The 13,819-nt window shown below is 41.2% G+C and overlaps 1 protein-coding gene across 2 annotated transcripts in view; it reads right to left on the minus strand.

The window, feature by feature from the left end:
• Positions 1-7,199: 7,199 nt before the first annotated feature.
• The window catches only part of Ahcyl1 (adenosylhomocysteinase like 1), a 39,029-nt gene continuing 32,409 nt past the window's right edge, over positions 7,200-13,819 (minus strand). Inside the window, exons 10-17 of one of the 2 annotated variants that reach the window (XM_077109885.1) lie at positions 13,277-13,365; positions 12,883-12,953; positions 12,415-12,509; positions 12,233-12,331; positions 11,778-11,846; positions 11,163-11,241; positions 9,965-10,085; positions 7,200-9,215 (exon numbers count right to left, since the gene is read on the minus strand). In XM_077109885.1, the coding sequence (XP_076966000.1) occupies positions 9,209-9,215; positions 9,965-10,085; positions 11,163-11,241; positions 11,778-11,846; positions 12,233-12,331; positions 12,415-12,509; positions 12,883-12,953; positions 13,277-13,365 (630 nt within the window). In that variant the 3' untranslated portion in view covers positions 7,200-9,208. Of the gene's footprint in view, positions 9,216-9,960; positions 10,086-11,162; positions 11,242-11,777; positions 11,847-12,232; positions 12,332-12,414; positions 12,510-12,882; positions 12,954-13,276; positions 13,366-13,819 lie in introns of those variants that run through there. The other variant, XM_077109886.1, reaches the window with a different exon arrangement.

Genomic DNA, 13,819 nt, shown 5'->3' on the forward strand with positions numbered 1-13,819 from the left:
CGCAGCTTCAGGATTGGGACAAGTCACCAAGTCCTATGAGGCAGAGAGGGGTAAGACTTTTAGTTCTAATCACTAACCTCCAGGTAGGGGAAAGGATTAAAGGTAGAGATGATCTCTAACAGTATGATTTAATTAATCAAGATTATGTAATGAAACCTCCATAAAAGCCCAAAGGACAGAGTTCATGAGCTTTTGGAGAGCTGGACACGTGGAGGTTCCTGGAGGACAGAATGTCTGGAGAGGGCATGGTTACTCTAGAAAACTGGTCCAACTCAAAGAGGGGGAACACTACTGGTTGGCCAGAAGCACAGGTGAAATAACTTAGGCCTTTTGCATGGCATTGGAAGTAGGAGGCAATCTCATGGGACTGAGCCCTCAACCTGTGGGATCTAATGCTATCTCCTGGAAGATAGCATCAGAATTGAATTGAACAAGTGGACACTCAGCTAGAGTCTCTGTATTGCAGCATTGCTTACTGAAGTGGGTGGGCTCACACGCATCTGGTGTCAGAGCATGTTGTAAGAAAACAGTAGGAGAAACCGAGTCTGTTTTTTTTGTTTGTTTGTTTCTATCCAGGCACTTGATCCCAACCCACCATAGTTGCCCACCTCACTTAGTTCTAAATGGGCCCAACAGGGTTCTGCCTGAATCATTGGCCTCATCTCCTACCACTGTCCTTTAGCTCACTGACCTCTGACCTCTGTTGTGTTGAAGTGTGACACAGTTGCAACAGGCTCTAGAGCCAAGATGACCCTTCAGAGTTGCCCATGCTGGAGGCAGGGCCAGGTCTTCACACTTCTATATGGCCTAGTCCTTGGATGGCAGGTTGTCCCTGGGGAAGGAGCCTATCTTTGGGCAAGGTAGCTCCTTTCCCAGAGGTAGTAATTGGAGAAGGATGTAGCTGCCAAGTACTAGCAGCAGCGAGTGGGAGAACATGCAGGTCCTGGAGGGGAACCGGCTTCACACAGAGTATCCAGCATACACTGTGTATTAACTTCTGTTTTGATGTAACAAATTACCCTAGAGGCTTAAAACAACAAGAGTTATCATGTTAACTTCTGTAGGTCAAGAATTTGGGATTGACTTGCTGGGTACCTCAAGCTCAAGATTGTTAAAGAGAAAATCATGCCAACAGGTTTTTTTGTTTTGTTTTGTATTTTGGTATTGGGGATTGATCCCAGGGCTGCTTTACCATTGAGCCACATCTATGGGTTTATGGGTCAGAGGAGCCCAAGTTTATCAAGCTGTTGACCAGGGCTGTGGTTTCATTTGAAGGCATGACCTGGGGAAAGGAATTTGATGGGACAGATTCAAATAATATTTTAAAGGTAAAATAGTAGGGGTTGCAGCATCTTCATTTTCACATATTTAGTGATATTTTCATACAATTCATTTAGATTTGCGAGAAAAATTAAAAAGGTTATGAGCTTGTTTACTAGACATTAGCAAACCCACAGGACAGGTGGGAAAAATCTACAAGTACAGGTTTTATTCCCCATTGTATGTGAAAAAGACAAATCCCTCTTTACCACATCTTTCCATTAGATGAGGATAAAGCAGGCTTTCAAAAGAATGACACAGACCTATCCTTTCTGTTGACAAATTGGAATGATAGCATGCAGTAAGCACTACTGGCCTTTGAAAGGTCTCCTAGAGCGTGGCACCCAGCCCAGCTCATTACCCCCTCCCTTGAGCAGGAAACACCTCTAGATGACCCTTCAACAATCATTTACTCAGATCGAAAAACAAAGGCAAGAGAGTCATCAAAAAGAATGAGCCCTTCATTTGGTCCTCTGCCCCCCATGCATTGAAGTAGTGGAATTGGTAATGAATATGTGAGAAGTTTTGTAATTAAAAAAATAATCGATTGTAGAGTTTCAGGGCCCAGATGCTCTTGGAGGAGTCTTTGGGGCCCCAAGTGTGTTATATTTGATCTAGTTTGGCCTTGGCTTGGAGAAGCAGAACTTGGTGCAGTGGAAGAGGGCAGGTTCCCCAAGGTTGTCTGGGTTTGCATTCAGAAAAGGCACAGCAGTTACTGTTTGGGGACTTTGCCCACAGCCGAGTTTCTTCTGCTTAGAAAATCTTTGCTGGAAATGAGAACCAAGGGGCGAGTACCACCCTTTGGGACCCTCAAGAATGACTCAGGAGAAAGGCCACGGGAGCCAGAAAGATGAGGGCTAAATCCTAGCTCAACTATACTGACTATCCTGGAAAGATACTGACTCCCTCAGTCCTTGTTTCCTCATGGTCCTGAGTGTGTTTCAGTAGGTCTGGGATAGGCTCCAGGAATTTTATTTTTTTGTGGTGCTGGGGATCAAACCCAGGGTCTTACACATGTTAGGCAAGTGCCCTACTACTGAGCTACACCTCAGCCCTTTTACTTATCTTTTATTTTTAACAAGCTCCACATGTGTGTGACTCATGCATAGCCTACTTTGGGCATCACTAGAACCCTGGTTTTGTGCTGTTTCCTAGAGGCCATATTGCCTAGTGTCAAGCATGGATCACTGAGCCAGTCTTAGGGTAATTCCAGTTCTTTCAACTTACTGGTTAGATAGCCTTGGGTAACTACTTCTTACTGCCTCAAATTCCCCATCTGTAAAATGGGGGTAATAATAGTACCTATCTCATAGGTTAGTGTGAGCATCAGGTCTGTTAATTGTGTTAAGTATTTAGCATAGGGCCAGATATACAGCAAACACTAAATATGTGTTACTATTATTATTCGAGAGCTATAATCCTTTACTCACAACTTCAAAATTCAAAAAAATTGTAAAAATCAAGTTTTTCCCCCATAAGATTGACACAAGTTAATTTGACAACAAATCCTGATTTGAACTGATGGGAAACTATCAATAGTTTTTATTGTCTCTTATTCTGTAAATATCCATAAATGCAAAACCATTAACATGTTTAATCATGTAAAGAATGCTGTTCCACCCCATAGATAATAGATAATTTTCTTTATATTCAGATATTTTCTAACACCTGAAAATTCTCAACACTGAGGTTTCAGGTAACGGGTTGTGGTATTTCACTGTATAATCATCACCACCACATTAATGAGTGTTCCATGCATCCAGATCTTGTATTAAAGGGTTTAGTAATAGATCATGAGAAAACTTGCCCTCTAGTGGTTGCAGTGGGGAACCACACCACAAGACATCAGGTCAGGGGAGAAATGTCTGGGTAAGAGGTACCTCACAATTCAGAACAATTCTTTTTAAAGGGCACTTAAAAAGGTGCACTAGGGATGCAGAGATATTACTTCAGTTAAAAAAATTAACATTAAATTTATAAAAGAAGTAAAAACATTGCTTAAGCTTTTAAAAGTTCTGCTTATATAGATCTTATTGTATTTATATTCCTAGCAAATGTTAATCACTTTAAAAGGGACTGTGAATATGCTATTTATGAACTTGAAGATTTTTAAACGTTTTCAAATGCATTTATACACTTAATATGTTCAATTTTCCTTTTAGAGCACTTAAATAGCAAATAAAACACAAGCAAGACTATTTGTATTTATTTTAAATATTTTTTTAGTTGCAGTTGGACACAATGCCTTTATTTTATTTATTGTTATGCGGTGCTGAGGATCGAACCCAGTGCCTTGCATGTGCTAGGCGAGTGCTCTACTGCTGAGCCACAATCCCAGCCCCAAGACTATTTTAAAAATTTCCTATTCTTTATATAAATTTCCAATCCTGTATCTAAAAAGAAAGAAAAAGATGTGTTGGAAGGCATTTAATTTGCATTCCATTCCAAACTATTAACTGTAATGTAAATTGCAAGTTTAAATTAATTACTCTCTACACATTCTAAGTTGAAATAAAAATTTACCTTCCTGAGTAATTTTTATGTTGTTCTCTGTGATCCTTTAATCTCAGAGTGAATCTTGGCCGGGTTACAGGTAGATTTAGCATCTACTATTCAGATCAGAATATTTTTAACTTAATATTGTTAGTTAGCTTTCTGCTGCTGTGACAAAATGCCTGAGATAAACAACTTAAAAGGAGGAAAGGTTACTTCGGCTCATGGTTTAAAAGGTTTCAGTCTATGGTTGCTTGCCTTTATTGTCTCTGGGCCTATGGCAAGGAAATATGGTGGCAGGAGTATGTGGCAGAAAAGGCAGTGTCCAGGAAGCCTCGAAGGGAAGGGGCACACCCATAATGACCTAACTTCTTCCATCTTGGCCCCATCTCCTAATTTCCACCACCTCCCAATAGCACATCAGCCAAAGACCAAGGACCAAGGACCAAAGACCAAGGACCAATACATGAGCTTTTGGGACATTTAAGATTCCAAAATATAATAAATAACCATTCCTTCTAATGCTTTCATTCTGTCAGTTTCTACTCTGATCTAGAAATTCCTTCTTCCTGCCTAATGGAATGCAAATTAAATGCCTTCCAACGCATCTTTTCCTTTCTAACACAACCTTTGTGCCTGGGATCAACAAACCTTTTCTGTTAAAGGCCAGATAGTAAATACTTCAGGTTTTGTGGGGCATTTGGTTGCAACTATTCAATTCCATTGTGGCATAAAATTAGCCAGACATTACATAAATGAATGAGTGTGGCTGTGTACAAAACCTCCATTTTTAGGGGCTGGGGATGTGGCTCAAGCGGTAGCGTGCTCGCCTGGCATGCGTTGCGGCCCGGGTTCGATCCTCAGCACCACATACAAACAAAGATGTTGTGTCCGCCAAAAATAAACATTAAAAAACTCTCTCTCTTAAAAAAAAACATAAACAAACAAACAAACAAAAACCCTCCATTTTTGGGCAATAAAATTGGAAATTCATGTAGTTTTCATGTGTCACAAACTATCAGTCATGATTTTTCCTAATCCTTAGCCTGTGAGCCATACAGAAACAGGTAGTGGGCCACATGCGGCTCCTGAGAGGGCTATAGTTGCAGATTCCTGCTCCTACCCTGAGTTTCATAACCCATTAGCAGGGAGTACTGGTCTTATTTTACATTCTTTTAAAACTGTATGAATTTCTCTGAGTTTCCTTAATTCCTAAGTTATTTGGCAGGTAAAGGTTTATTTAGTACCCACTGCCAGGAGCACTCAGGAAGGGATACACCATGTTGCACCACCCCCTCCTCAAAGCTTTGAGGGACAAACTTCCATCTCAATGTATCTGGAAGGTGGAACATGCAGTCAACGATCATTCTGGGGCCTTAAGATTTAATGTTTACTTTGTTGGGTTTCATCTGTAACTCCCTGTTTCTTCCCGATTTTCCCTTTACAGAACAAAAATGTCTATCCTATACCTGTTGATCATTGTGTTTTGGAAATCCATTAACTTGTTTAATTTCAGATTTACAGTTGGACAGCAATTGATCTCAGGATGAATCTAACCTTGGGCATGATCCATGTCTGATTTAAATGAGATCCTGGGCTTTAGACTTCTGAGTTGGTGCTGCGAGCTAAGACTAAAGGAGCTGGGATGTAACAATTTTTTTTCATATATAAGGACATACATATTGGGAGCTCAGGTAGAATGCTATGGCCTCAATGTATTCCCCTAAATTCATCAATTGAAACTTAATCACCAATTATAGTACTAAGAGGTGGAGACTTTAAGTGATTAAATTCGAAGAAAAGAGCCTTTACCAATGGGATGAACTTCTGTCTTTATAATAGAATTAGAGGGAACTCACTAGGCTCTGTTTGGCCTTCTACTCTATGAAGATATAAAAAGAGGTGCTATCTTAGAAGCAGAGAGCAGACTGCTCCAGACAAATCTACTGTTGTCTTAACTTTGGACTTCCATCTCCAGAGCAGTGCAAAAATGAAATTTTGGTTACTTTATAGAATACTGAGTTTGATTTTTTTTTTTTTTAAGTGGCAGCAGGAACAAACTAAGACACATACTTTGTTGTATCAAGAGGCATCAATGCAACTTCAGAGATTAAAATAGGTTTGGGAGGAGGTTGAAGCTTATACTTTGGGGGCATCCTTTATAGAAAAAGATTAAGGTATAAGGTCTCAGAAGGTGACTATGCAAATGAGGATCTCTGAAGTTTACATAGCAATTTGTTTCTTTTTTTTTATAAATATTCTTTATTTTTTTTAAGAGAGAGAGAATTTTAATATTTATTTTTTAGTTATCGTCGGACACAACATCTTTGTTTGTATGTGGTGCTGAGAATCGAACCCGGGCCGCACGCATGCCAGGCGAGCGCGCTACCGCTTGAGCCACATCCCCAGCCCGCAATTTGTTTCTTTAAAGAGAAAAAGTGCCTAGGCCTGATGCTTGGGATAGAGCAGGCATATAAAACTAAGGTATTAGTAAGTTTCCCATCACTATAATAAAATACCTGAGATGATTAACTTACACAGAGAAAAGGTTTATTTTGGCTCAGTTTTGGAGGAGGTTTCAGTCCATGATCAATTGGCCTGCTTTGGGCCTTTGGTCAGGCAATAAGCATATCATGATGGGAATGCATGGTATAGCAAAACAGCTCATCTCATCAGCCAGGGAGCAAAAAGGAGAAAGGAGCCAAGGTTCCATAATCTCCTTCTCGGGCACACCTCCAGTGACCCACCTACTACACCCCAAAGTCTGCACCACACCTCCCAATATTGTCAACCTAGGGAACTAACCTTTAATATATGAACCTTTAGGGGACATTCACCATCTAAACTATAGGAGGACCTGGGCCACTTCCCTCCAGCAGAGCCAACCCAATGGATACACTGTTGGCCAGGTTATGACCCCTAATGGATATGGTGTTCTGATTGGCTGGTTACAAGCCCTAGGAAAAAGGGCTTCAACTGTTAGCATCTACAGAGAAGAAAAGCATGGTCACACTGGCAAGGAGTAGGAAGGGACTGGGTGGGGGAGAAATGGAAAGGAGGAGGAAAAAATTTTGGCAAGATAATTGTCTCCTGCTAGATATATCTTAAGATATAATAGACAGAGTGGGCACAGTGGTGAATGACTGTAATCCCAGAGGCTTGGGAGGCTGAGGCAGGAGGATTGCAAATTCAAAGCCAGCCTCAGTAAAAGCGAGGCGCTAAGCAATTCAGCAAGACCTTGTCTCTAAACAAAATACAAAATAGGGCTGGGGATGTGGCTCAGTGGTCAGGTGCCCCTGAGTTCAATCCCTGGTACAAAAAAATGAGTTGTTCCATTCTAGAAAACAGTTTTGCTGTTTAACCAAGAATAACACAGACTACTAATAATCATTTTAATTGACTTTAATGATTATTGCTCATCTGCAAGGATTAATATTGCATTCATTAAAAATCATTCAATACAAAATGAACTTTTTCCTCCCAAGTTGCTCTCCACACGCTCCCTCTGATGCCAGACATTTTCCACAGTGTCCTTTGTTACATGGCTTGACAGAGACGGAGCCCTTACCTATTATTCCTATGGACACATAATAGCTATAGGATCAGAGGGCCGACCAGAGGGCAGCAGGACCTGGGCCGCCTCCCTCCAGTAGAGCTGACCCAATGGATACAGTGTTGGCCAGGTTATGTCCCCTAATGGAAATGGTGTTCTGATTGGCTGGTTACGAGCCCTAGGAGAAAGGGCTTCAACTGTTAGCATCTACAGAGAAGAAAGCATGGTCACACTGGCAAGGAGTAGGAAGGGACTGGGTAGGGGAGAAATGGGGAAAGAAGGGAGAAAAATTTTGGCAAGATAATTGTCTCCTGCTAGGAAGCTGCAGGGTAAAAACTTTCTTATATTCCTGTTTTTAATGTCTGTTTCTCTGAACACTGGAAACAGAGAAATGAAATTTCTAGTATCTAGCACTAATGTATGATCCAACTTTAAAGGATCACAAGCTAGAACAAGTTAAGGATTTAAAATCCTGGATAATTATATGCTTAAAGCCTATGAGCATAAAGCCCATTTAACCATGCAGAAATGCTGGTAAGCAGGGTGCATGGCATGGGAATACATCTCTCTTGATCTTTGAGGGAGCCTCTCTGGGATTCTTTCAGAGTATGAGTCAGGATGTACTGATTACAAACTGCCCTTTAAGATCTTAGCTCATAAACTTTTTGTGGCATGGTGTCAAACAGAAATGGTATCACTTCTGTGAAACTAACATTATACAGGGCTTATAGTTCCAGACAAATTATATGTAAGATTTCTTTAACCTTGGCCCAATTTATCATTCTTCCATCCATCCATACCTACTCCCTTTAACTATTTTAGGTTGCAGAAGCACAGCTAACCAGAAATTTGCTCTTAAAGGATAAACCCTAAGGATAGAGCTCAGTGCTTTATACAGAGTAATGGCTCAAGAAATTGGCCTTCAGCATAAGCTGTATGGGGCAGAGCTGAGAAAATCTGCTTATGGCTCCAGTTCACTGATGCTATAAACTAGGGGCTAGAAACAGAGGGACTCATCAGAGTTTGATATTAGCTTTTTTCTAGACTCAACTCTGCACTCTTAGCTCCAAAGGTTCAAAAGAAGTCAGTAAAAACTAACCACCCAAGTAGTTCCTCAGTGTCGATACTAAAAACTGTGTTATTAAAAAAAGAAAGAAAGAAAGAAATGCTAGAGGACAAAATTCAATTTGGTAGAATGCAGTTTAAGAACTAGAAAAATGAGAGAGGCTGGTGGGAATGGAGGAAGGGCTGTACTATAAATTCAAGGGGGCCTATTGGATCTTAACAAGCAACACTCACTAGCACACATCTTTGAACCAGACATCCCACCTTTACACAGGAAATAGGGCTTGGAATTTCTAAGGGAAATTAACATGCACCACCTACATCTAACCCACCTGCTGGTAGGTACCATCCCTGCTCCTCTGAGGAAGTGAAAGAGCACTGATTTCAGCAGCTAAGAAATGGGCTCTTTTAAGGCAATTTAGACATTGCAGATATTATCCACATAAAAGGTACCTTAGCATTTCCTATTAATAAAGTACCCAATTAAGACTAAAGTCCCCAGAAAGAATCACCTTTCTGGGTGGGGAGAGCAAAATCCTTCTTTAGTGACTAGGGTGAGGAACCTTGAACCTCAGTTTCATCTAAAGAGCCATGAAGCAAGCAAGTCCTTGTATGTTCTGCAGAACTTGGATAATGACATGAGAAAACAAGAATGAAATTATAGAAAAAAAAAAAAATCCAAGAGGAAAGAAATAAAAGAAAATAAAAGTTATTTTAAAAAATATTTCTTTTAGAGTTGTGTGGTTCATGTGGACTGGTCATCGGTAATATGGTCCATTAGTATCTGTAAAGAAAGAGATTGACTGGTTAATATCCATGTCTTCCATATATCAAGTTCTTCCATAGATCGAGTTCTAGTCAAAATTACAAATCAAAGTGGACTCCAAAAGAGTCTTGTGTCATTAACATTCATTTAAGAAAAGATCCATAAAGACCTCAAATCTTAGAGTTTCTTTCTTCCACTGGTACTAGGGATTGAAACCGGGACCTCCCTTGCATTTTACCATTGAACTACATGCCTACTCCTTTTTAAATTTTATTTTGAGATAGGGTCTCGCTAAGTAGACGAGGCTGGCCTTCAACTTGTGATCCTCCTGCCTCAGCTTTTTGAGTTGCTGGGATAGCAGGCCATGTGCCACCATGCGTGGCTCCATATGAGAGTTTCAAGAAGAATATGAAATGGAACAACTTTTCCCAAGTTTCTCCCTGGGCAGGGTGGGTATCCCCACAGACAATACCCAGGCCATCATCTGCCCGTTTTTCCACATACTTTCTCTGCTCACGCTGATTATTTTTACACGCCACTCCACCCCCTAGTTCTGGGCTTGGAATCAAAATCCCCAAGGCCTCAGGCATGCTAGACAAGTATTCTACCACTGAGCTACATTCCCCAGCCCCAACTTTGTTAATTTGGAGCAGAGTTCTTATACATTTCAAAATCAGGTCGTACCTCATCTTTACTAGAGAAAGCTGGCTGGGCTGGTTGGTTTAATATCAGGGAGAAGAGCTTTTCATTGCTTTCCCCTGAGTTACCTGTAATAATTAGGTTTGAATGGCCCATTTTTGTTGAGTCCCAGATATTTTGCTTGGTCATCTGTCAGTTCTGTCAGGTGGGCATCAAATGACGGCAGGTGCAAGCTGGCAACGTACTCATCTAGGAAGAGCAAAGTGGCAGGGGGCAGTTTTCTTGTCAAATATGTCTCTCAGGGCATACCCCTTCTCTGCTTTCATTTGAAGCTTTTTGAGGAAGAGGACAGCACCAGAGTAACTTTGAAAGAATCTTGAAACATTTGCTTCATTGTGGCAGGGTACTTCTCGGTCTCTCCAAAATGCATTTGAAAACCACTTACTAGGACAAAATGGGTCAATCTCTATCTTTCCATCCTTCTCTGGTAAAAGATTTGGCTTCATTTCAGCAGCCACATTCCATACTACTCTCACCTTCCTGGATCAAGTTCTAGTCAAAATTACAAATCAAAGTAGACTCCAAAAGAATCTTGTGTCATTAACATTCATTTAGGAAAAGATCCATAAAGGCCTCAAATCTTAGGATCATGGATTTCTAAGATAATTTACTACCTTTCCATAGAAAAGCTTCTCTGACTTCTATGAACCTGAATTTTTGAAAAACCAATCTGAGATAAGCTATTGGAGGGGACTAGAGCAAGAAATTTTTTAGCTTTAAGCCATGTATTTGGGGCTAGCCATTAAGTGATGGGAGGTGGGCTCCATTGTGCAGAAAGGCAAAGGATTTGAGATGTATTATGTCACATGAACTAAGCACAGGTTGTCCTTTGGAATGACAGGAGGTTGGATAGAAGGCGATTTTCAAACCAAGACACAAAATGGACCCTAAAACCTGTTTCTGTTTCTCTCATTTTGGTTCTTGGTTATACTCAGTTGCACTGGGACATTTACTGAACTCATAAGGCTACTTGAGAACAAGAACATTGACCTTAAACTGATGTGCTAACTGCTGATATACTCATTAGCTGGAGCTCTTACTACAATTCTGCAATTCTACAAATCTATAATCACTATTATTCTCACTTTACTGGTCAAGAAATGGAGGCTCATGGGGATTAGAACCTGTCCTGATGTCAAACAACCAGTAAGCACTAGAGAGGAATCAGAACTTTTGACTCTAAATCTAGTGCTCTTCATGACAGTCATTTTACCAAACCAAGAAGCTATCTAGGGGTTGGTATCGGTTTCACTGTTTTTCACTCACCCATTTTCTTAGGAAGCAAGTATACATCCTGTTTGTATCGTCCCTCAGGTGCATTATAGAGTTCTATCAGTGCCAAAGCCTAAGGTGGGAAAAGAGGACCAGAAAACAAAAACACTTTTTAGAACGGGATCTAAAAATAAAACTATGATTAACAGAACCTTAGGATCACCATAATGATCTGCCATCATGATAGCACCTAAGACTCTGCCTGGAATAAAGGCCCATACACGTCATAAGAGGATTTGTTGGTGTTTTCATTTAGTACTTGACAAAAGAACACACTAAATACAACTAAGTTGGAACACTATTCGTAACTGACCAGACGATACAGAGACACAAACTGACTAATGACTCTTTTAATTTTTTTAAAAATACCTTTATTTTATTTACTTTTATGTAGTGGTGAGGATCAAACCCTGTGCCTCACACATGCTAGGCAAGTGTTCTACCACCGAACTATACCCCCAACCCCTAATGACTCTTTTCTATACTTGAGAAAGTTGAAGTCTCCACAATGTATGACGTGGGGGGTGGGGGGAGAACAGGGCAGAGCACAGCAAACTTCCCCTGATTCCATAAGTCTCAGTGCAGGAAAAGTGGGCATTTTCCACATACCTGTGTGGTGGCTGTGATGGACAGAACAAAGGTGGGAACTGTGGAGCAGCTCAGATTGAGCAGACGACCCTGGAAAGGTAAGAGAGTCCTGGGATGAGCTATTGCCCCTTTCAGATCCCCTTGCTATACAAGTTAAGCAAATGTAGGAAAGGACTTTATACCCCTCCCAAACTCAGCTGGTAGAAGAATAATTACAGTTCCAGATCAGGACTCTGGGTTTTATCCTATTTTCTGCAAATCCACCTGAGTGTGAAAGGTTGAAAATTAGCTATGGTCAAGAAATTGTTACTTAGGCTAAATTAGATGTACCTGGAGTGCCTCTATTTTGATGGACTAGACCATTTGAGAAACAACAAAGACAGAATTCAGGGAAACACAGGTCAAATATTTTTTCCCCACCTCCTTCATCCTATAGATCTAAAAGGACTACTTGTCTATCAGTCTTCTGTATGTACCTCTGCCAGAAGGACAACTCGTTTGCCGTCTGGCCAGATGACATGGTCCACCTGAGAACGTACTCGCTCCCATGTCAGTTCTGGAGTTCGGAGGCTGGTCTGAAAGGAAGAAGGCACAGCTGATTGTGGCTGCAACAGAAAACGGAGAAGAAAGCCCCAGCAACAACTGAGAGAAGCCTCACCACGTCGATTTCTGTGTTGGAGTGGCCCATGTTGCAAACAATGCAACTATTTTTCATGCGGTCCAAGTGTTCCCGTGTCACTACATTCTTATTTCCTGAAAGCAAAGATGGGTGGCTGAGAGAAGAGATGTTAGGCCACAAAGGCACTGACTGGTTTTCAGTCAGAACAAGGGAGACAGAGGAGGTTTACTGGCATTAAAGTGCTTGTATGTGTTATGAGGAAAGTGTACAGCAGCTCCTTCAACATAATTATTTGGTTTTAAAATCAAATGGTATGGAAAGGCATCAGGGGAAAAAGGCTCCTTCCTCTGGAAAACACAAATTACTGTTCTGATAACTTCCTCTAGTTCTGAGACACCATACTGAGCACCGGTCTCACTGACTGTTTCTGAATGCCAGTCAGGTTACTTTCAAGATTTAGCCTTGGAGTGAACACTTCTCTATGAGTACCAAAGCACTGATACGTACCTGTGCAGGTTATTACAACATCAACTTGCCGGATGACTTCGTTTAACTTCACCACCCTGAACCCATCCATGCTGGAAGAAAAGAAGAAACACTATGAGCAAATCAAGGAGGCAGTGGGAGGGAAGCTGGTCACAAAATCCCCCTCTGCAGGGATGGCAGGTGATAAGCTGTGCTAAACTACACACACTGGCCTCTTCAGAGCCACATCCAGGAATGGAAGGGCCAAGAGGCTCTAGGACAGCCCCAGGATTATAATGAAGGGAACAGAGAAATCCTAGTCTTCTCCTCCCCCTGGAAAATTTCTGCAAAAGACGATTAATATAATCAATCATGAACTCTAAGAAATGTGATGTACCCAGATGAATCTAATGGATCACCATCACTCTGTTCTTACCAGGCCTGCAGAGCACAGATGGGGTCAATTTCTGTGATGTAGACGATGGCACCAAGGGCCTTGAGGGCAGCACAGCAGCCCTTTCCAACCTGCAGAACACAAGAACAGCCAGGTTGCCAGGTACATTAAGGCAGAGACAATGGGGCAGGCAGGGTCTTTGAGAGATAGGAATTAACCTTCCTGAAATCACGAATCATCTAGTGAGCACTTGTAGGGAGGCTCCAACCTCAAGCAGAGCAGAAACAGACAAGATCATGTTGTGAACCTCAGTTAAAGACATAATTAGCAGACATGTCACAGCAAGGGTGAGGGGCTTGGGATAACTGTTACTATTAGGGAAACAAGACCAAGCAAGAGCAACTGCAACTTCTAATTTTTTTTCTTTTTCTTTTTGTGGTGTTGGAGATTGAACTCAGGGCTTCTGGCATGCTGGGGAAGCACTTTACCACCGAGCAACATACCTAGCCCTGAAACCTCTTATTTTTGTATTCCAGAAAAACCTGATATGGGCTGGGTGGAGATGCTGCTCAACAGTAAAACATT

This window comes from Callospermophilus lateralis, chromosome 7, assembly GCF_048772815.1.
Source record: "Callospermophilus lateralis isolate mCalLat2 chromosome 7, mCalLat2.hap1, whole genome shotgun sequence".
Classification (NCBI taxonomy): Eukaryota; Metazoa; Chordata; class Mammalia; order Rodentia; family Sciuridae; genus Callospermophilus; species Callospermophilus lateralis.